The sequence below is a fragment of the Ambystoma mexicanum genome, chromosome 10 (assembly GCF_040938575.1).
Source record: "Ambystoma mexicanum isolate Mex_15411 chromosome 10, UKY_AmexF1_1, whole genome shotgun sequence".
Classification (NCBI taxonomy): domain Eukaryota; kingdom Metazoa; phylum Chordata; class Amphibia; order Caudata; family Ambystomatidae; genus Ambystoma; species Ambystoma mexicanum.
In genome coordinates, this window is record NC_090932.1 from 1312445124 (window position 1) to 1312469670 (window position 24547).

At 45.8% G+C, this 24547-nt stretch overlaps 1 protein-coding gene across 2 annotated transcripts in view; it reads left to right on the plus strand.

Annotated features, from left to right (window-relative positions):
- MORC2 (MORC family CW-type zinc finger 2) overlaps positions 1-24547 on the plus strand; it is a 959542-nt gene that overhangs the window by 143341 nt on the left and 791654 nt on the right. For both annotated transcript variants that reach the window (XM_069619348.1, XM_069619349.1), the window contains exon 6: positions 19063-19153. In XM_069619348.1, the coding sequence (XP_069475449.1) occupies positions 19063-19153 (91 nt within the window). The remainder of the gene's footprint in view (positions 1-19062; positions 19154-24547) is intronic.

Below are 24547 nucleotides of genomic sequence, written 5' to 3' on the forward strand. Positions count from 1 at the left end.
CTCCGGAACCACTAAGGGACAGGGAAAACATTTTTCTACGCACGGGGAGGGGGGAAAACAGCAGAAGAAACTACCTGTACATTCTTCCACACCTGTGAAACACTCCACCCCCCCTAAACAGACAGACAACCCCAGGTCTGCTGATAGGTCCACAACCAGCAAAGCTACTCAAGATAAATCCCATAGACTTGCTGAGAGTCATTCCCAGTTCCAAAAAATGGTCCAGTGAAGACATAGATAGGGTCATGTCAAGAATGTCTTCTTTGGCTGATTTTTATGATAAAAATCCAGAACATTTCCTCTCGTATGATCCACAAGGGGCCACACCCTCAGGCTCTACTGATCCTATCCCCCCCCCGAGTAAGAAGGCCCGGTTTGAAACCCCAATGAGGTCTGAACCCTTCGAGGTACAACCTTACGCACGGTATCAAGGAGCGGCTTCCTTTTGTGGAGACCAAGAATTTGGTATGATAGAAGAGCAAACCGGGACGGGCTACTATGGGGATGATGAGGACCAGGAAGAAGAAGAGGATGACCCGGAAACATACAGAGTAGATTCCCCGGTAGAGAACGAAGACCCGGTTACCGACTCCCTGGTCGATAATCAACCCCTCCTAAATGAGGTTCTCGCTCGCGCAGCAGAACATTTCCACATTGACACCCACGGTGTACAGGAGGAAAGGGACTTCACAGAAGAGTTAGTGGGAGAAAGGAGGCCTGTTGCCCAGACCATCCCTATCCTTAAATCCATTCAGCGGAGAATAGATCCGTCCCTGGTGAACCCAAACCTCACCAGAGCAGTCAATCCCAGGGTTGAAAAACTTTTCAGGGCAGCTCAGTCTGACCCTCTCTATATAAGAGGACATCTGAAGCCAGACTCCCTAGTTGTTACCAACACTCGTAAGAGGGCTGGAACACCCTTGTCTTCGTCAGAAGCTCCTCCCGACAAGGAGAGCAAAAAACTATACGGTTTCGGCAGGAAGGTAGCCTCAACGTCCGCCTATCAAGCAAGGATTGCTAACTCCACCACCCTGTTGGCCAGCTACAACTGCCATCAGTGGGAAGAAGTCACGGCTCTCATAGCCTCTGCTCCTGAACCGTTAAAGGGCCAATTAGCTCGGATTTCCGCAGAAGGTAGAGCCGTGTCTGGTTGCATTTTGAAAGCAATCTTCGACGCCGCGGACAACGCAGGCAGATTGATAGCAGAAGGTACTGTTATCAAGAGACATGCGTGGTTACGGCAGTCTGGGTTTAAGGCAGAAACTCAGGCATCATTGTTAGACAAACCGGTGGAAGCTGATCTGTTGTTTGGTAAGGCAGTCGAAGACGCACTGAAAAATGCCAAGGACGAATACGAGACACTCAAATCCCTTGGCCAGTTAACCAATAAACTGAGAGGGAATAGTAATTTTCGTCGCCCACGCGGCCAAAATTCCCAGAGAGGATCTAACTATTCCCAGGGGCAGGGTACACAGTGGAACAACAACCAACAGTCTACCCAGGGTTACGGCAGAGGTAATAGGAGAGGTCGTGGTAAAGGCAGAGGCAGCCCCAGCAAGGGAAGCGGCACGCCTCCACCAAAGCAGTGACGCTCAGTTCAGGGTCCCTTCTCACGCAACCTCAGTAGGGGGACGCATTTCAAACTTCACCCAGGCTTGGGAAGGGATCACATCAGACAGATGGGTGCTGTCAACAGTATCCACGGATATTGTATAGAGCTACTGCAGCGTCCCCGGAACCATCCTCCACGACAAAGAGTACACTCCTTAGAACATCAGAAGATTCTCCTCGAGGAGATCGCCATTCTTCTACAAAAGGATGCGATAGAACTCGTCCCGGGACACCAGGTAAACAAGGGTATTTATTCAACTTACTTCCTTGTGCCAAAGAAAGACTTGACAATGTGCCCAGTATTGGACTTATGGCCTGTCAACAAGTATGTCAAGCCCCAAAAAATTTTCGTATGACCACGCTACAAGAGGTAATCCCCCTCCTAAAAAAGGGGGATTACATGGCAACCTTGGATATGAAAGATGCTGATTTTCATATTTCCATGTTCCCAGCGCGCAGAGTACTTGCGCTTCAAGGTGGACAGTCGGCACTACCAATTCAAGGTACTGCCCTTCGGGATAGCTTCAGCACCAAGGGTATTCACCAAGGTACTGGCGGTGGCGGCTGCACACCTACGCAGGGAGGTAATCCCAGTGTACCCTTATCTGTACGACTGGCTCATAACGGGGGAAACCCCAGGAATTTGCAGGACAAACATTCAAAGGACTATCGACCTCCTCCACGAGTTAGGCTTCTCAATCAACGAGAAGAAGTCAAGCCTGGTGCCAAGAACCTCAAAACAATTCCTAGGAGCAATCCTGGATACCCAGGAGGGGTTGACCTTTCCTTCAGAAGAAAGAATTCGGAATATACTACTGCAAATTCCGCATTATCAGACCGGTCAACAAATAACGGTACGCAAAGCAATGTGTTTACTGGGCATGATGGCGTCATGCATTTACCTGGTCCCCCACGCGCTCCTGCGCATGCGTCCCATGCAGGAATGGTTGGCGAAACAGTGGTCTCAGGCAAGTGGTCAGTGGGACGATCTAGTGGTCGTTTCGCCAACACTGGTACAAAGCCTTCACTGGTGGACAAGAGAAAATCTCGCACAGGGGAAACCCTTTTACGATCCAGAAGTACAGGCAGTAGTCACTATAGATGCATGTCTGACGGGGTGGGGAGCTCACCATCTCTACCACACAGCTCAGGGTCTCTGGTCTCACTCAGTGGCCAAGAACCACATCAACCTGCTAGAGCTTCTGGCAGTATTCAGAGTGCTTCAGGCGTTCGAGCCCCACCTACTAAACCTGTCAGTGCAAATCCGGACGGACAGCACTACAGCCATGTTCTACCTGAACAAGCAAGGAGGGACTCGCTCGCCAAATCTGTCCAAGCTTGCCCAGAAAATCTGGATATGGGCACTCAGACGGAACATCTTCCTGTCATCACAACATGTTCCAGGGGAGCTCAATTCCCTAGCGGATGCTCTGAGCAGAGACTCCCTCCCAGAGGAACACGAATGGGTTCTTCACAGAGAGGTCGTAGAAGATCTCTTCTCTCAGTGGGGTTTCCCCACTATAGACTTATTCGCCACAAGCGAACACAGACAATGCCCAGGATTTGCATCCAGGTTCCCCCAACCAGACTCCCAGGGGAACGCCCTGTGGATGAACTGGTCAGGGATGTTTGCGTACGGTTTTCCACAAACGCCTCATCAGGAAAGTGGTGAACAAGATGAACAGGGAATCGATGACGCTCGTCCTAGTTGCTCCCATGTGGGCAAGACAACCCTGGTTCCCACACCTTTGCAGGATGGCGGTGTGCGAGCCCATCAAACTTCCAGCCTGGTACAACCTACTGTCCCAGCACCAAGGTCAAACGGTGCACCAGCAACCCAACTCAATGAACCTGGCAGCATGGCTCCTGCGGTCATAGAGTTTGGACACCTCAATTTGCCACAGAGGTGTATGGACATCCTAAAGGAATCTAGGAAACCAAACACAAGGCACTGTTACTTTGACAAGTGGAAGAGGTTCGTTATCTGGTGCCAGAGTAGACCAATCAACCCAGTTGATTGCACTCCTTCCACTATTGTTACATACATGCTCCACCTGCTAGATGCAGGATTGGTTTTTAGCTCACTGAAAGTACACCTGGCAGCCCTCTCGGCTTACACCACTTCCCATAGCAAGGTGTCGTGGTGGAAAGTACCAGTAGTTAAAGCCTTCATGGAAGGAGTAAAGAGACTCCACCCTCCTATTTCAAACCCACCACCAGGGTGGGACCTTAATGTGGTGCTAGCCAAGCTCATGGGCCCCCCTTTCGAACCCATGCATAAAAGCAGTCTCAAAGACCTGACTTATAAAACAGCCATCTTAGTAAATATTACTTCTATAAGAAGGGCAAGTGAAATTCAGGCTCTGTCAGTGCAAGATCCCTTCTTTACTATCCATAAAGACAAACTGGTTTTACGCACACACCCTAGGTTCTCACCTAAATTTATATCAAAATTCCATGTAAACCAGTCCATCAAGCTTCCGGCTTTCTTCCAGAACCCGCAAAGCTCGGCTAAGGTGAAACTACACACCCTAGATGTGCGTAGGGCGGTCCTCTACTATGTAAATAAAACAAGACCGCTAAGGAAAACAGATCAACTGTTTGTCTCCGTAGCTACAGGCAGAGAGGGGGATCGCGTCTCTAAAGGTGCCATCTCGAAGTGGATTATTAACTGTATCCAGCTGTGTTACTCACTCTCTGAAAAGATTCTGCCTTTTACACCAAGGGCCCACTCTAATAGAGGCATTGGGGCCACTCTGGCTTTCATTGCAAATGTACCCCTTGACACCATTTGCAAAGCAGCTACTTGGAGCTCTATTTACACTTTTACTCAGCATTACTGCATTGACACCCATTCCAAGGCAGATACACAAGTGGGACAAGCGGTTCTAAGACACTTATTTGCTCATGACCCTGCTCACATCCCACCTCCTTCTTCTGGTACTGCTCGGTAATCTATGCACAGCATGTGATCTAAGCAGATTCCACAAGCCTCAGAAGGGATACATTACTCACCGTAATCGTTTTTCTGATGCTTGTATCTGCTTAGATTCACATGCGACCCACCCTTCCTCCCCTCCGAGAGAAGGCGCATGATTGCTTGTAGTCTTACCTTTCTGTCTATCTGCTTGGATTATCTGTACTCACGCTACTCCTCATGCTACCTCATGTCAGAAAAAATACAATCTGAGGATCCTAGACGCGTGAGGGATCTTGGGTACAGTGGACGTCACACTAGGGATAGTATTACTGGCACGCCCTGTGTCGACGCCCATTTTCGAGTTTAGAAAAACAAACTGTAATACTCCGCAGCTTCCACTAGATGTCGGGTCGGCTATGCACAGCATGTGAATCTAAGCAGATACAAGCATCAGAAATACGATTACGGTGAGTAATGTATCCCATATCAAATTCACTGCAGTTCTTGGTGCACAGCAGAATTGGTGGTGGAATGTGGGAGGCCTAACATTTCTTTAAAAAAAGCCTTTTTCAGTAAACTGCAGATGTGACAGGTTGACAAACCCCCAAAGCGAAACCCCACAATCCGGCACTGATTAGGTTCGATTTTGACCCTGTTGAGCCTGAGGTGGCTCCTGTCTTTTCTGGGGACAGTCAATTGGAAGAGTTGAGGCAATCTCTTCATGATGCCAGTGGCTTGGACACTTCTTCTGAGGTGGAATTTGGCAGGCCTGAGCCTGGGGCTCATGCTGAGTCTTCCTACAGGAGACTGTTGGCTAGGGTCACTGAGTATCTTGGCTAGTCCAGTCCTCCTGAAGCTTTTGTTCAGGATGACTTAACAGATATTTTGGATCACGGTCCTTTCTCTCACCCGGTGTTACCTTTTCATTTGATGTTGCAGAAAAGGGTGGCGGCTGCTTGGCAGACACCGGAATCTCTCTTCCGGCAGTGAACAAATTGAAATACTGCCCTTCTGGTAGCGATACCAGCTACCTTTCATCTCACCCCACTACCGAGAGTTTGGTGGTTCAGGCGACTACAGCCACCTCGAGGCAGGCAGCGTACCATACCATCCCTCCTGATAGGGACGACAAACGCTTCAACGGTTGGGCACGCAAGGTGTTTGCTGCGGGGAGTATGGTGTTTAAGTCAGCCAACTCCACTTGTGCCTTAGCAAGATTTTCACACACTCTGCGGAATTGTGTTTCTCTAGCGGCTGAGTATATTCCCAAAGGGGAAGAAAGGGATGGCTTCCTTGCTCTTGTGCAGGATGGCAAGGATGCCATGTGTGTATCCCTTCAGTCGGGATTGGACACGGCCGACAGTGTTGGCTGATCCATTGCTGCGAGCACCGTTATACGCAGATATGCGTGGTTGCGGAAGTCTGGTTTTGCTCCGGATGTGCAAGCCCGTCTTTTGAACATGCACTTTGAAGGCGCCTATTTGTTAGGCAGCAATGCTGATGAGAGGTTTATGACCTCAAAAGCTGCAGCGAAATCTTTGAGCGCAGCTGTGCATCAACCTCTGCCTTTTCATCCTAGGGGACAGCAGTGGAAGGGAGGTTCTTTTTGTTACTACTCCTCCTTTGCTAGTACGAGAGGAGCCGCCAGTCAAAGGGATCTTTGCCTTCAGGCGCTGCCGCAGCTGCTCCAAAACGAGTGTGAGGCCATGTCCCATTGTTAGCCGGTTGGGGGCAGACTGTCTCAGCATCTCAAAGAATGGCAAGCTATTACTTTGGATGTGTGGGTTCTGGATACAATGGCCCACGGCTACTGCCTTCCCTTCCTGAAGCGGCCTCACGACAATCCACCAGGGAATCTCTTTGAAGCTTCTAGATCTGCTCCTTGTGTAGGAAATCTTGACCCTGCTGGAGAAAGGCTGGTGCCTGTAGCGGAGAAGAAAAAGGGATGGTGTTCCCCATATTTTTGGATTTCAAAGAAAGACTGGGGATTGAGACCCATCTTGGACTTGCTTTGGTTGAACAAACTTCTGAGGAAGGACAAGTTCAAGATGGTCACTCTTTCTCAAGTCCTTCAGGCCCTTCAACTTCAGGATTGGTTGGTGTCTCTGGACCTATAGGATGCTTACTTTCATGTGCCGATTCAACCAAAGCACAGAGTACCTGAGGTTTGCGGCTGGCGAATTGCACTTTCAGGTCCGGGTTCTGCCGTTCGGATTGACCTCCGCCCGAGGGTCTTCACCAACCTAATGGTGGTGGTGGTGGTGGCAGCGTATCTCAGGCGAGAGAGGGATTCACGTCTGCCCCTACCTGGACGACTGGCTGATCCGTGCACGTTTTCCCGGGCAAGCAATGGATCATCTCGGTCTGACTTGCCGCTCCCTCCACAAGCTGGGCTTCTCCCTCAATTTCTAGAAGTCTCCTCTGACACCTTCCCAACACCTCCAGTACATCGGGGCTGTGTTGGACAGGTCCTTGGAAGTGCTTGCCTCCCAAGGTGAGGGCTCATCACATTGTGCAGTTGGTGGACAAGTTTCAACATACCCATAGTCTCCTGTCTTTTGAATTTTTAAGGTTGCTCGGCCTCATGGCATCCTGCATTTTCCTGGTGCCAGAGGCCAGGTTGCGCTGGGTCCTCAAGATGCAGTGGTCCCAATTCTCAGGCAAGATGTCGGATCCCGTTCAGATTCCACTCTCGGTCTCACAGGATCTGCTGTGGTGGGCCAACGAGGGGAACCTGATGAAGGGGGAGCCGTTTTGGCAACTGTGGCCGGAGGTGACAGTTGTAACGGATGCTTCCCTCACAGGATGGGGAGCTCATTCTGAAGATTTGACTGCCACCGGTCGTTGGTCTCCGTCGGAGTCCAAACTCCACATCAACCTGTTGGAGCTGAGGGCCATCAGGCTGGCCCTGAAGGCTTTTCTGCCATCTGTGCGGGGGGGGGGGGGGAGGTTGTCCTGATCATGACGGACAATACAGTGGCCATGCATTGCCTCAACAAAAAAAAGGGGAGGGGGCAGGGTCACTCCCGTTGTGCAGAGAGGCGATGCAGCTCTGGCTCTGGGCAATCCAGCAGGAAATATCTTTCTAAGCAGTTTATCTGACCGGAGAGGAGACTGCGGCGGAAGACGCTCTGAGCAGGCAGAGCACAGTCTCTCACGAGTGGGTGTTGGCTCAGGAGGTCCTTCTGGAGATTTCGCCCTTTGGGGAACCCCACAAGTGGATCTCTTCGTGACCAGTGCCAACTGAAAATGCGAGAGATTCTGCTCCAGGGAATCTCTCTCTCGATCCCTCTCGATCCAGACATCAGGACTCTCAACCCTCATGCTTGGCATCTGAAAGGTTGAGGTATAAGAATTTGGGACCTCCCGGATGATGTGATGGAGGAGTTGCTTTCGGCCAGGCAGCCAGCAACAAAATCCCTGTACTGTTGAGTTTTGCGACTGGTGCAGAGGACAAAATTTGATCCTTTTCAGTGTTCCATTTCCATGATTCTATCTTTCTTGCTTTCTTTGGTCTACAGGGGCCTTCAAGTAGGTACCATTAAAGGTTAGCTGGCGTCGCTGTCTATCTTCAAGCGCTCGTCTGAAGAATATTCTTATTTTAAGATTCCTTTGATTTCCCAATTTCTTAAAGGACTCACTAATGTGTTCCAGGTGCCAGTTTGGGATCTGAATTTGGTCTTGAAATTCTTGATGGGTGCTCCATTTGAACCATTGCACTCTTGTCCTTTGAGACTATTGTCTTTCAAGACGGTGTTCTTGCTTGCGGTTACGTCCGCTCTTAGAGAGAGTGAATTGCAGGCACTTTCATCTTAGCCGCCCTTTACTGTGTTCCGCAAGGATAGGGTTGTACTGAGGGTACGTCCTTTCTTTCTACCTAAGGTAGTCTCTGAATTTCATTTAAGCCAGAAAGTGGTTCTTCCGTCTTTCTATCCTCCTCCTTATCCTGGTAAGGAAGAGGAGCAACTCCATAGGTTGGACCCGACCCTAGGAGAGCTAAGCTTTTATATTTCTAGGATGTCCAGGGTCAGAGTGGACAATCAACTCTTTGTGGGGTATGCTTGACACCGATTGGGCCAGGCTGTTACCAAACAGACCTTGTCCAGGTGGACTATCCTCACCATTACGGAATTTTACCGTTTGGCGGGTAAGTACCCTCCTGAGGGGTTGCATGCTCATTCCACTAGGGGCGTTGCTACTTCCACGGCCCTGTGAGTTCCTATTAGGAATATTTGTGACGCAGCTACATGGGCTTCTATCCACACCTTTGTCAAACATGACTTCCTGGATATCCTCCATGGTCAAGAATGGCCTTTGGTAAGGCAGTGCTTTATTCTGCCATCTGATTGGGTATTATACATTCTTTTCCCCTCCTCCATTTTCTGGTACTGCTTTTGGGAGTCTGTCAAAGATGTGTAATACGTTGGAGGACACAATCCATTCGAAGAACAAGTTACTTACCAACTGGTAACGTTCTTTCGACTGGATGTTCCTCCAGCGTATTCCACATCGCCCTCCCAGCCTGCCCCTCTGGAGAATTTCCTAGGCTAATGCAGCTTACGTTCTCTCAAGGCTGTGTGCAGTCAAGCAGGCATTGGATTGGGTGCATGTTGCACGTTATGGAGAAAAAAAAAATAAACTGTCGCTACGGGCGCCGTGCGTCCCATTATAACATCCGATGACGTCGCCCTCAATGGAGGCCTTCGAGGGACATCGACCCGCCGCCATCGACGCAGGATGCCCTCTGTCAAAAAAGTTTCTGAAGTACACAGCTGTGGACATTACATGTCAAAGATGTGGAATACATTGGAGGAACATCCAGTCGAAAGAACGTTACTAGTTGGTAAGTAACTTTTAAATACAGTTAGCCACAATTCGATATACATTTAGAGCCTGTTCAAGTGTCCCCAGCCCTGGCCTAAACCCCAACTGAATTTCCGAGAGGAAATGTTTTGTTCCACCCATCGCCCCGTTTTCCCTACAAGAGCTCTTCAAAAGATTTTAAATTGTGTCTACAGTTGAGACTGGCATGTAAGATGCAGGGTTGTCGGTCACTCCTTTTTTGAAAATTGGGAAGATAAGTGCCGGTTTCCAACTGTCTGGCATTTCTCCCATTTGCACTAATGCATTAAATGCGACTGCAGGAATTGGTGCCCAAAATTCTGTGAGGTTTTTGTACAGATCGGCAGGGACCCCATCTGGGCCAGCGCAACGGTCCACAGATTGCTTACTAATTGCAGCTAAGAGTTCTACCACTGAAAATATCAAACTACAGGGATTAGCAATGTTCGGATCAGATCAGAACACTGCACAAGTGTAGTTAACTACCCCTCAATGCCGATTTCCGTGGGGCGCCTCGTAAAGTAATATACACATAATATATTTTGGATGGGAACAAGGAGTACTTGTGTTACACCATAGTGTATGTAAAATATAGTAAATGGGCAGGTAAGGCCTAAGCAACTATTTACCCTAAAATGTAAGTTCTATACCTCGGGGAAAACGCAATACATATGGACGTTCTTAGCTGAAAAAAGGCCTGTAGGCAATATTACACACAGTACTTGTCTGAATGCAAGGGTGCCCCACAGAACTTAGCACTGGTTTCCTAGTATATTGTAAATGGAGTATTATGCATAATACATGTACACATCCAATGGGCAGGAATGGAATTTAAATACTTAGTCGCAAGAACGTATACTTAATTATGAAGGAATGCACACTGGACGGTCCGTGATGGAGTAAACTGCAGCTCACCCTGTGGGGCAAAATGCGTTGTAGTAAGATGACACTTCTACCTAGGGTATATACATTTTTAATATGGTTCTACTGCCACTATCCAGAAGGGCTGCACCGTGCATAGAGGAAGTATTTAGGACATTCCTGTGGGATTGGAAATGAAGCGGTTGTGTGCCAATGGGAATCTTTCAAAAGTAGAGTGGATGTACCAAGGTTTTGATACTCCTCAGTAGAGCCAGACCATAAGGTGATTACATTGAGATGTTTTAGAGATTCACTGCTGACCCTGGGGTAGGTAACCATGGGTGGCTTTGTAAGGAATGCAGCTAAGAGACCCCAACTTGACTGGCAGTAGCCCATGCCATTGAGCAGAAGATGACTGCAGTGGTAGATGTGGGAAAGATGAAGCTGCTGCATGAGGGAGCCTCACTAATCCAGCTCTGAAGTAGCATGACAAAAAACTGAATTGGCTGTGGAGGGGTAGGTATTCTAAAAAATTAACAATGTTTGCGCCGATGGCTTCCTGATGACTTTTGATTTTTCTGTGCTTTAAATGCAAATTGAGAGAAGGTGAAAAGAACGAGGTACAGAGAAGGGACTAATCTCTTTGATATACTGTCCAAAGTCCTGCATACATGTACCAACACTATAGCGCCTCATTGTTGCTCCTTCCGGTTTCCATGCCTGCCCATATAAGTTACTGGGCGCAGGGGACTGTATTTGTGCCGCTGAATGTATTTATAGGCAAAGTTAGGAGGAGACGCTGGGAATCGCGATCAGTGAATGCCCCTGCACTCTGGCGTATTTAAACTTGAAATGTATAAAAATAGACTTGAATCCGAGACTGTGGCAGCAGACCTTTTTGTTTATAGGTTATTTTGGCCCCAATTAGGATGTTGCCATGTAAGCTGGGCACGTTCGATTTGTGCTTGCCATATAATAAAGGTGTCCTACAACCATATGTTTTGGGAATATGAGACAGTGGTGCATTTCTGGAATTATCTTCTTCATAGATTTGACTTGGTCATGGGGCACAGCATTCCCCGGGAGCTGAAGGTGATCTTGCTTTCACAAGATTCCAAGTTGTGGACCTACCAAGCAATGATTGTTGCCAAGGAGGAGACACTTGGGGTATAGAAACCACCCAAAACACCCACGCCGGAGGATTGGATGAATGACTGGTGCTGCTGTCCACTAGGTTTAAGGTCTCCTATAAAAAGAGCAGCCTAATAGATGTATATGATGAGATATGGGCACATAATCCAGGGCAAAATCTACACGCCCACGTGCACAGGCAAGGAGATTTTATGAAGGGCGAGTACCATTTGAAAGGTACTCGACCTGCCTGGCAAAAATGGGGATGTTTGAAATGTTTATTTGACATTTACTTCAAATAAACATTGTTTGCAGTAAATGGCAAAAAGGTTTCACTGCATGGCTGGCCTTTGGGTGGCAGCATTGCACCTAATATAACTTGTGCTTATGGTGACATGCATGCTATAATTAGGTGCGCACAGAAAATCTAGACACCGCTGAAGTCAACAAATGAATTGATGTAACAACTCGGAAAAACAGAGTTGGTCTCCCGCATTCTACAGCAAGCATTACAATAAACTAAGTTTCTTAATTAGAGTAAAATGTTGTTATTTTAAGTTGATTTATACCGTGCACCGGTACCATTGGCATGGTCTTGTGCTCACGTGGTTCTGTAAGAGGGTGGATTGGGTAGGTTAGTGAGGGCAGCGGGCGCAGGATAGAGGCTGTGCTTTTCTGTTGGTGCTTGTAGAACCTGTTTGAACTGTTTACTTATGCGAGTCTGGTTTCTAGGTGTGTTTGGGTTGTGCGCACTGAGGTGATTGTGTCTGAAAGGGAAACGTCCAGTAATTGGGATGTTTGTTTGCTGCGTGTGAGGTAAGTGTGGGGTGTGCTTGAGAAGAGTCCGGCGTGGGGAGGGTTAGTAGTTGGTGTGGTGTTAGTTTTATTGTTGGTTCCGGTGTTTTGTACCGTCAATGGATTTTTCTTCGGTCCCTGTTGGTATAGCCGGCAGTGCCCGTTTTATGCTATTCCTTGTGAGTTGAATAGCTTAACACATTTTCTTCACTTACCATATTTTTTGTCATCTTATATTCGAAATCGTTCAACAAATATATTGTTACAATATAATTTATACACATCAATTCCAAATTTCACATGAATTTTCACAGCTCCAAATGGTATCTGTATTTTTTGTCAGCGTTTCGAATATCAATATATTCTTCATCTGGGAGATTAACCATTGGATTTTCTACAATTTGATGAAATGTATTGAAATATCAATTTAATTAGGTAGAGTCCCAATCAGACTGCTGTGTCTTGTTACTAAACGGACAGCATATATTACAAAACTCTACTAATTCTCAATTTGCAAGGAATTTTTTAAATTAAAATATTTCACAAATCTGTAAAAAAAGGAGACCCACTCACAACTTTAACTATAAGTACTCTAGTGAGTAATATAATAATATATTGACTTAGCTATTAGCAAATAATAATGCATAGACATGCTTACTGATCTTCAAAATTAGTCTGCCAACGTTTCTGGCTGCGCTTGAAATGGTAGCCCTAACAGGAGACAAATAAATTAGGGCATATAACACACCAATGTAGGATACGGTAGCACCACAGTGAAACAGTGCATGTTATATGCAGGAGTGTAATACATTGATGTAAAATCCCTAATACATTTGATAGTCTTTAAAAGTCTAGGGCTTAGCGACACATTCCAGGGGCTTCAGGGGGACCCAAGAAAACTGCAACTGGTAAGAGTTCTAAAGTTGAAGGGATCCACCCACAGGAAACAGGACAGAGCCTGTAAGGTGACCTGCAGCTTTGATGAAAAACCTGGTAAACCCTGGTTCCTTCCCATAGGTACCGAGAAGAAGGCAGTCTACCCCAGGGGACACCAGTGGCGACCCAGAAGAAGAGATCCAGTGGAGGGTTCAAAACCGAGCATCCCTAAGGGTAGGGTAGCAGAGCAGGATTCCGCCCTAGGGGGCAGAAGGGAACCTGCAGAACCTGACTACCACTGACCGTGGGGCCCTTGTGTGTGTGATTATCTTGAATACCGAGGGCCCATAGGTGAATATTTAGTGTTGGTTCCTTAAAACACTGTTCCAGGAGAGCAGAATGACCCGGTAAGTAAAGGTTTTAAAAAAAATAATAAAAAAAAAATGTTGGGATCAGTTAAACCAGAGTTTGCACCTCAGCCAACAATGACCCCTGCAGTTCATTTCATAGGTTCTTCACTTGGCAATATATTTGTCTTATTTTCAATTAGGATTTCTTACTCTTCAAGACAATGGTTAAAGTATCCACAAACTGCTGTTTGACAAACCACAAATACTTTATCTTCATACATCAAGTCAGTATGCAATATAATTATTCTTTTCTCTGAAGACCAAATATTTTTTTTTATTATATCACATATGTTCTTCATAACAGTTTTTTGTCAGGATGATTTTACAATAGTTCACCAAAGCACACCAGTGGATGTACCACATTCTTTACACCACAATCTTCTACCATTGCAGTACTTAAACTTCTCTTCTTCCGGATCGATTCCCCGGCCAGGACTAACCACTTTTTTTGTCACTTTCCTGGTATACTTGCCTGCCATGATAAAGCTCCTCCTCCTCCTCCTCCTACCACTACTATTGCTACTACCACTACTACTATCATTACTTTGTGGTGAGGGTTGTTTCAAACTTTCCACTATTAAATCCTCAATGGGGAAATTTAAATCAACATTTACTTCATGGATAAGTCTTTTGAGGGTTATTAATTTCTTCAAGGATACAGTATACATTGACAATGTCTCTCACACTTGATTAATTTGCCACAAGCAATGCAGTTTATATTTCTCTCCCCCTTGAAGATTGTTAAAAGGAGGGCTTCTAGCCATCTTTAGTTTTCTTTAATTGCCTTTTTTTGGCTTAGCCAGTGCTGGTTATAATCTTCTTTTACGAGTACTTTTCCTGTTTGTAATTCACATTCACTTTGTTTGAATATTGTTAATATTCTTCACTTTTGGCTTTGGCAATGGTGGTTACAATATTCTTCTGCACTTTGTTTTAAATATTGTCCCCTTTTGGCTTTGACAATGATGACCACAATATTTAACTTGATCTCTCTTAAGATAAGGGTTGCGCCAAATTGCTTCAATTAATTAGTTTGGTATTTTCTTATTTTGAGCCAGTGCTCTGTTTCGGAGTGCCCCGGGATTAACTGACAAAGGCCAACTCAACAGTCTTTCTGTGCATCTCCGCAGGACCTGCTGCTCCGGTTTCTTCTTGCGTTGGGTTTGCACAGGCGTCTGACGGTTCTGGTAATGTTCCTGTTGCTTGCGCCTCATGCAGTTGGAGCTTTCTCTGCTCCACTCCCTCTCCGGTGAACGCCACACACCGGAGCTGCATGCAGGACTAGGAGAGCTTCTCTCACCGTCGGGACAGCTAGTTTCCATACCGCTTCCCACTGTGTGTTCTCTGCCGATATCTGCAACTTCCTTGACACAACGTCCCGCTTCCAATACAGCGGCGGCTCCGTCTCCTACTTCTTCCTCCTGCTTCTGCCACTGCTTCTTGTCTGCACCTGAAGGCCTTTAAAAGTTTAAAGGTCCCACTAAGGTGTGGGTTATTAGAACCACTATACTGGACACTACAGTTCTGTAACTCTGAGCTCCTCTTCCTCGTCTCAGTACTAATAGCATTATGGGACTTGAGGTCCATAATGTTCATATTCTTTTTAGGATTATTCAATTTATTCTGTTTTAGTGATTTATAGGTGGACATTTAGGGGAAGTTCTCAAAGGATTGAATGGTTGTTTCGATTTCATTATTCAAATGTAAGGTAGAATTATAACAATCAGAAATAGTATTAACTCCCTGACGTTAACATATTTTGTTTCCATGTTTACCATATGGGTTTTCACCCTTTATGCCTTGGGGGAAGTCTGGGAGACAAAGCCCATACTATGACAACAGGCCATCAGATATTCCAGCATTAGGGAACCCTCACCCTCACAAGAGGATGGATATCACGTTTGCCCTGACAGTCCTCTCATTCCCTTGATGGCCTACTCCTCCCATGTGATCCACCCGACTAATACCGGCCACCAGGGACCGGATCAGGTAACGGCTGCCTTCCCCTGGCTGCATGAGAGATTTTAGGCTGGGATTCAGTGAGAATTCCGCAGGATTCGTCATAGTAACCCCAAAGTCAATCTAGGAGAGTTCCAAGGTGAGTAGAATATGTCAGTAGGCCATCTAAATGCATTGGAAAAATGAAGTTGGTCTCAGTTGTACCCCAGAATTGTGGATTTGACGGCAAACAACCACAGGCAGGACCAGAGGAGACCACAGTGGAGAGATCAGAGGTCAGTTAAAGAGTCAAAGAACCAGAGGTTTTAGAAGAGGATGCAGCAAAGCAAGAAGACAACCAACATTAACCAATGCGAAATGTGATTAAAAACGTGTTTTTGAAAAGTGTTTACCATGGACCAGAAGGACCGCATTGAGTGAGTATCCAGAGCATGTGCCCATCCCAGGACCAGAGGCAGCTACTGTGTTTGGTCAGAAGGATGACACTGGCTCTCAGTGGACATTGTAAACTATTGTTTATTAAATTAAAGGTAGAAGGCCCAACGTTCCCTATAGCTGTGGGTGGTCCCTGCCTATATTACTAACTAGTGTGCTCGTTTGTCAGTCATGAATGTCCAAAGAAACAAGTCTGCTATCCAAAATTACCCGAACTGACCCTACCACTAAGGGAAAACTAAGTTGGGTCAGGAGAATGACTCCCGTCTCCCGAGGGTACTAATAGTGCCACCCTTTAATAGACAATCAGCAAATCTTGTGACTTCTTGTATTAACTTATTTAATGACCCAAGTAGGATGTTGCGATTTCTCTCTCCCTCTTGAATCCCTTTTTGCTCTCTTACTACGTTTATGGCTTTGGTCACAGCTCTTGTTATGCCCGTCTAAGGGAATAGTATTTTCATGTGCTTTTACTTTTTAATATTATGAATATTCTCCTTTTGCGGTATCACTGGGGTTTGTGTCTGGTTTAAACCAGTAGGCTCAAAGCAATGTCTTTGTCTCGCTTTAATACTATAACTATATTCTTCTTGTGCGGGATGGTTCATTATTTTTCCCCCTTTACCAGGGTATTTTGTCCCACTGTTTCTCTCGCTTATTGTCCAGTTTCTCATCAACGTTTTCGCTTGATTTCCTACATTTGTATCTATTTGTTTTGCAAGTTAAACCTGTTTTATATGTTCTACTTTGAGGAGTTAAATGCGTGTTTTCTCTTGATTCACAATCTTTGTATCCATTGGCTTTCAAAACTTACTCTGTTTCATGTTTTCTACTGTGACAAGTTAACTGTGAATTACAGTGGTTTTCTGGAGTCTCCCCCGACCTCTCGTTTTCCTTCTTTCCTAAAGGAGAATGTTGCCAGCAGGCTTCGGTCTTGGGGGCTCTCTCTATCTTGGATGCTGTCCTCTCCCTGGCGTTTGTCTTCGCTTTCTCGTTCCTCCTTGTGATGTACCCGTGTTGGGCTGTTACTCACGGACACTCTGTAGTCCTCTGCTTTTGGCAGTCTCTGCGATGTTCTTTGGACCGTCAGTCCACTACAGGATTGTTTCCATGGCCTTGCCACTGTCTCTGCTCCTGCCTTCGGTTTCTCGAATCCTGGGAATGCCGTAACTTCTGCCTCCTGGGCAGCGTCTGCAAGCGAGTTTGAAATTCGCAGGTTTCCAGCTTTCCACCTTCGACTGGTTTTCCTCAGCTTGGGTCCTCCCCGAGCCTGTATTCCGATCCTTTCTCTTCTCCTGCTTCTCGCTTCATCTGAGGGTGTATGGTCCTTAACATACTCATCCCAGAAAAGTGGACATCTTGATTTAAAGGGAAAACTACCTTTTCTCAAAAGATAAAGATAACCCATAGGAGTTTGTACGTCCCAGTATTGACAGTTAATATTTTCTTGTGCTTTCATATACCCCATGTAAGCCATGGTGCGTCCAGGTTGAGGGAGTTCGTCATGGGAGTCCTTGTCCCGAGGAAGGGTATTGCGGAGTGGGCTCTCTTCCCTTGCCTCACAGGAAGGGGCCCTCTCTTGGGGAAAAGGGATGACTTCCCTCGATTCAATCACACTTCTCATGATGTTGGTTTGACGAAAGATGGCTCAATAGGAACAGAATAACCCAGTAAGTACATGGCATCTTTTTATATGCGTGTAAACTTGTTGCTTCTGAAACTCCTATAAAAAGAGACTGGGAGGGGTTTCCCCTTAAGTACCACTACTCAGTGAGGCTGACAAAAGCCAGCCCACCAGTCGCAAGAGGGATCTAGGGACAATGGAATCAGGGGGCCAAACAATCTGGTTGTCCCTTAGGACTACTACTCAGTCCAGACCACCCACAGGATGTGAGGCGAACAGCACAGGGACTTTTACTGGTGTAAACCAGTAAATCCCAACATGGAGGCTGCCATGTTTGCTCACATAAAGCCCACATAGGCAGAATTCTCATTTTAGGCTATCTTATGGTATTCAAACACAGAGAAAGCCCTAAAATACAAATGGCCAACAGCAGGCCTTAAAAGAATGCATTGGTACCCCAATGACTACCGAAAAAGGTGCATTGGACTACCAATGCAGTGAAATGGCTTGCACCTTGATGAAGCAAAAACGAAATTACAACTGTCATCAGCCTACACCCGAAATCCAATGTAGGGTGGTAGAATCACCCTGCAACACAAACGGAAAGCTGTATGGGAAACACAAAACCATGTACTCAAAATGAGTGGAAAGGGTTGCAGTAGAAGGGGGGGGGGGGGGCTTAACTAGAATTCAATTTATTTGACCACCGAAAAAAGGTTAGATATCATGATAAAATGGGTGGGGAGAAGCAAAAAGGTGATGGGCCCTAAAAAGTGGCCCTATAATCCCCAAAATTGGAATCCTGACTTGCACGCAATGCCACTCTGCTTGGGGAAACAAGCTACAGAATAACTTTGGGCCACCCTGACCTGAGACTTGCAGGCACATCGCTTGAGGACCTGGATGGGGACTTGCTGGGAAATTAGGTCTGTGAACCCAGAAGACAAAATCCAAAATGACCAGAGTCACTGGGTCACAGTTTAGGACTTTCATCCCAACAGTATCTTAAGCAACTTAGAAAATAGTTATGGTTACTGGAAGCACACAACTGTCCCTTAAAGCCATTTGAGTTTATTTAAATTATTTAATCGTTTTTGTATACCGCGCCTAACAACATACTCGAGTTTGGTTTCTAAGCGCCTATCCGTGATTCAAACCTTTGTTGCTCTGCGTGGTCTTGTTTCCAAGACCAGCCTGTTGGCCTGGTCCTATCCTTGAGTAAGTCTCCTGTACCATATATTTTTGGGGGGAGTTAATGTCTTCAGCAGAGGAGCATTTTCAGGGGACAGACTATTGCTGCATTTAGCCGTATTTGTTGTCCAATTTATCATGGTATTTTTATATTCTTCAATAAGAAAATAAGAAATAAGAAAACAATGTTTTCCCATATAATTCTAAACTGCCATGAACGACCAAGAGCAATAGTAATGGGCAATACTGTTGCCCAACATAATTGTACTCATTTAGTTGATCTTGGAAAGACGGATTGCTAACTGATCCTGTTAGGATACAAACCCAACACCCATACGTTATGCACCGATCACTGCAACAGTTTTGCTATCTCACTGAGATGTCTTACAGACTTTATTTCTCAACAGGTGATGCTGCCAGTGTCATCCAGTTTGGAAAATCAGCAAAGAGAACCCCAGAGTCCACACAGATTGGACAATATGGAAATGGCCTAAAATCGTGAGTACATTGATAATAAACTCATTCATTGAACAACACTGACCTGATGCACTGTTTCTAATGGGACTATGATACATTTGTATTTCTGCTCACGCTATAGTATGAACTTGTCCTTTCTCTGGAACAATGAATACTCCTCTTGAATGCTGCCATCCGTGGCAGAACCCCAGGTTTCTTTTTTGTTAAAGTAGTGCACATAGACTGGTATCATACAGGACTATACATACACCTCAGCATAGATGTTGAATCTGCATGCTAATCCTATGGTGTTTGTGCCTGAAAGTTGGTGTCATCGTTATCTTATTGTAGGACGATTAATTACCTTTTTGTGGTATTTTGTAACAGGGTATTTTTTATAGGATGCCATACATTTAGTTAGTCTACCAAGAATAAAATGAACTGTCTGAGCTGGTGTACTACAACCTTCTTTAAAGCCTTCATATGCCTGTATTTTTCGATTCAGACAACAGTTCGTGCTATTTTCCCCCCTCACTCGTATTTTGGTTTGTTTCACTGTTTATAATAATTAGCCATGTTATATACTGCTTGATGATAAAGGACCATGGTTCTTTCATTTTTTTAATAACCATACGTTACCTATGGATTGTTCAACATTCTTCTTCTGAGAGTGAAGGATATTATAATAATGTATGTTTATATTCGCTTTCCATGAGCATTAATCTTCGTTAAACTTTCCATTGCTAATATGGTTATATGGTATTTGATTATAGACCTCGTCTGATTCACTGAACCAATATTCCATTAAAATAGTTAATTGGAGTGTTTTGCTTTGTAGCTGGTCTACAACTATGCAAGATTTCATTATAACCAAATGCTGGTCCTATGAATCAAAAGCTATGGTGCACAGTGAAATAGTCCTTCTGTCCAGCTCCTCAAGCTGATCCTCTGGAGAGATATTTATTCTACTTTTGTACCCTTTTTACACAATTCGTGCAGGAAACCAGCATGCACCTGCTGACACTTTTTTTTTTCTTTTTTTATTTTTCTCTCTCACGTTTCCTCCCCTGCCTCTTCCCTCCTCGGCTGTTGATTGGTGTTTCTCAGGGGTCATGTGGCCTGGTCTGGAACACATTGTTCTGTGTAGCCTCCTAACCAACCTTATTGCCTGTATTCATGGGGCAGTCCCTCAAATATCCCCTGGTGAGTCGGTGATAATTTTATATATTTGTTGGAAATTAGTCCAGGAAACCAGCGCACACCTACCGCCGCCATTTTCTCCCCCCTTCCTTCCTTGCTGCGTCGTTTCCGCCACTGTTTGGTGTTCTCTTTTGTCAAGCGACGCAGAAACACTTTTTAAATCAGACTTCACCAGGGCAGCGTTGCCCTGCCAGGCGGTAACGGGTCATGCCTGTTTACTGGTTTGCTGTTTGGCGATCAAGCCCTGCAACTGCCACCCCATGGCCCATCGGACGGATCTACTGCCCTGTAATTGACATTGACAACTGTGTGGTGCTCTTTAGTTCGATCTTGCTAGATTCATTATTCCACAACTAAATAAATTATTGTCACACTTTACTTCGCTCCTTAGTCATCCCAGATTAATTGTTGCAGGGCTAGATCATTTATACTAGTAAAAGAATCCATTACATTTGCACTTTGGCTAGATTAATGTATTCTTCACTGCATTGCATTCCCCAATATTAGTTTATCATTATTGTTTGCACATTGATTGCCTTGGATGGTTTCTCTCTATAATAGTTTCTCATTGTTTGCTTAGATCGGTGGTGTGCAGCCTATGGCTCTCCAGATGTTCTGCCTACAATTCCCTTGATGCCTCACCATCTACCATGCCGGATAAGTCTGAGTAGTCGGCCAAAACATATTATGGGCTGCAGGTTGCCCAACACTGGCCAAGACTAGATTGTTCTACATTGCATTGCATTTCAAGATCTGCCACAGCACTACTGTAGTGCCCAAACAATTGACTTGGTTTTTAAACCTCCAGGTGTGTTCTATGCTCCTCACCCCTGAATCCTGTGCTGGCCTCCAGGTCTCTAAAAAGAGAGGGAAAGTAGCAGTAAAACACTCACTGGGAGATTTGCATAACCACAATACTTTGCAAGCAAAACTTATTTAAAGCCTCACCATGATATTACGGGCAGGTTAGGAAAATGTCATGAACATGCATGCAGGCAATTATTTTGCAGTACAAAACTGATTATTTGCAACATACCCATATATTGTTGGGTAGGTCTGTGTGCGCTGCTAAAACTCTTCGGAGTGGCACCCATAGGGAAGCTGGGCAAGTGCATAAGTGCACAGCTTGGAGGGAAGATTGGACCTTACTGGGAGCGACTCCCCTCTTAGGGACACGGACCCCCATTCGAGAGCAGAACTCCCAGTTCAAACAACCTTGTCTGCATATATGGTTGTACAAAATATTTTTAATATCTCCTACGACTATATTCTACCAAGATACTTATTTGCATGTATTGGCTACAGGCAGTGCTGAACGCCATGGTATGTGAAGGACACCGTTCTGTTTATTCATGTGATGTGATCTGTATAGGATGGGAAACTTCTACGGAGGAGAGAGTACCGCTATGCAGAGGTGAGCCTCTGCATAGTTGACGTCCTGGAGGAGCAGAGTCACGCCTGGCTGCAGAGAGAGTGACAGCGAGGAGGGCAAGCAAACGGTGAACCCAAGCACTAACGCCTGATAGCTGGCATTCTACTTGATGGAGGAGCCAATGTCGGAGAGGTAGTAACAGATGGGACTCCCCACGTCTCACCTGGTGATGCGACCATGAATGAGCGGTGGTTTGCCGGTTGTCTGATAGATGCTGGGACCAGATCCTATCAGGAATCAGTCCCTGAGCTCTGCACACGTCGGACCGTAACTAAAGTGACAAGTAGCTGCAGGGAAAGCTGATGAGGTTACGGAAACCTGAGCAATCCAACGAAGCGCATACCGCTGCAAGGTACGAATATTGTAACGGCTATGAAAGCTATTCAGGCTACGAGAGCCTGAGAAAGCTGAATATTGAATGGAGATTTGAGAGGGATACAAACATTGTTTAATGGCTAGGAAAGCTATTCAGGTTACTGGAGCCTGAGAAACAAGAGTGTACGAAGACCCTATCTAAGGGCAAAAGAAAGAGATATGAACACTTTGAATTGACACCCCAGACCAACTCACAAGGCGAACAGGCAGGCCACTACCAAGGTAGATCTGGATTCCAGAGGGGAAACCCTCTGGGATAGAAATACCCTCTGGTGATGGAACAAGAGGACTACACTCGCCTGTTGTCTGGATGTCTGCAGCACAAGCAGTAGTAGGCAGTATGGAGAGGTAGAATGCTGTGAAACTAACAGGAAGAGAAGAGGGAGGAAAGACCTTGGGAGTGTCAGCAGGACACGCGGTTCACAAACTGGAGCGGGGGAGGCAAGGTGTAGAAGAGCCAAGGCTGGATCAAGGATCAGAGTAAGTTCGTAGAAAAACAAAATTGCACCACTGAAGCTTAACGAAAAGGTGCAATGCGAGGACTCTGGTGACTGCAGACAGTAATGTTTTCCGGGTCTGCAAACCCGCGCGCAGTGATTGGCTGACACGTTATCAACAACTAGACTGTTACACGCGCCTTCCCCACACAGCATGGCGGTACCATGAAGCGCAACGAAAGTGGTGCGCTCAGCAATTCATGACAGCATGCCCCCTTCCAAGCAGGTTGAATCCGGGCTTAAAATGCTTCAAATAATGGAAATGGCTGATCAATACAGGTGCATGAACGCGATGAGCTGGTTCTGTCACAAACCTTGTAACCCTTCCAATGCACGAGATACTGAAGAACGCCATGTTGATAGCAGGAATCACATATGCACTCCACTTCGTACTCCTGTTAACACCCTACGTTGACAGGAGGCGGCCTAGCCGGGACTGAATGGTCAGCTTGTTTTCCCAGGTAAGGACAAAGAAGTGAAGTATGGAATACTGGATGGATACTCTTCCATGTGGGTTGTATCTGCAGAACATAGGCTTCTGGCCTGACACAACGGGTTATCTTGAAACGACCGAAGTACCTGGGTGCCAGTTTAGAAGGAACCAGATGACGTGGTAAAGGTTGTTGAGGCTAACCAAACCAAGTCTCCAAAATGCATAGGATGGAGCTTCCTGTCGGTGTCTGTCGGCAAATCTTTTCATAGAATCACTGGCTCGAGATAGTTGTAGTTTCACATGGTGGTGGGTGGTTTTAAGGTCCATTACCCATCGAGTAACTGAAGGCACTCCGGTCTCCTGAATAGGAGATTCTGGTAAGCAAAAAGGATGTTGGCCATAAACCACAAGGAACAGTGTGTTCTTGATGGATGAGTGGTAAGCATTGTTATTAGCGTGCTCAGCCACAGTTAACAACACTATCAATTGTCATTGACAGAGGTGGCAAAACAACTAAAGTATTTTTCTAGTACTTGGTTTGTCCGCTCAGTCTGTCCGTTGGACTGTGGGTGGTATGCTGACATCAGATCACGATTGATGTTCAACGCCTTATAAGTATGTTTCCAGAACTGAGCGATATATTGAGTACCTCTGTCCGAGACAATTGATAAAGGTAAACCATGTAAACGGAAAATGTCATCTAAGAAAATCTTTGCCTTCTCCAAATGTGTAGGCAGTTTCGGTAAGGCTGAAAAGTGTGACATCTTTGAGAAGCAGTCTAAAGTTACCATGATTGTAGTCATCCCATTAGAGAGGGGTAGCTCCACAATGAAATTGGTTGCTATAGCATCGCAGGGGTTTCGTAGGCACTGGTAGAGTTTTTACTAGCCCCTGTGAGATATATTGACCCAACTCAGCTGTACTTACCCCACATCACCAAGCTGCTCATCTGCAGTCACCAGCAAAATGGCTGCGCTGGCTCCTGTAAGCACCACTGCACCAAAACTGTTTTGCAGCAACAAAAAGATGGCTGCACCATCTTGCCAAGCACATATTGGGCAGGATGGAACAAGGGGGCACACTGAGGGAGCTTTCCAGTGTGTTCTTCCATATACAAAAGAAATAGTGAAAAAGCAGCGCTGCCTTGCTGCCAGCACAAAGTCCCCATTGAAAAGGGGGTATTTTATCTTAAAATGATGCTGCTCTGGTGCTATTTTTATTTGTTCTTCCTCAAACTACTGTTAGTAATAAGGCCCTGCCATGCCCATTCTTATCCCCATTGTGACCCCTGAATGACGGGCTCTGTGAAACCAAATCTGAGAAAATCAACAAGGAAACTTAATTTTCTGCCGCATGGTAAAAAGCTTCACTTATTACAAAGCGTCAACGATCAGTAATTCAAAGAAACTCCAGCTCTGGGCTATGTCAATTTCAGTGCATAGGTGGTTCAAATAAACTACTGCCTAAAAGAAAATTTCTCCAGCATGGGGTCTGGCATG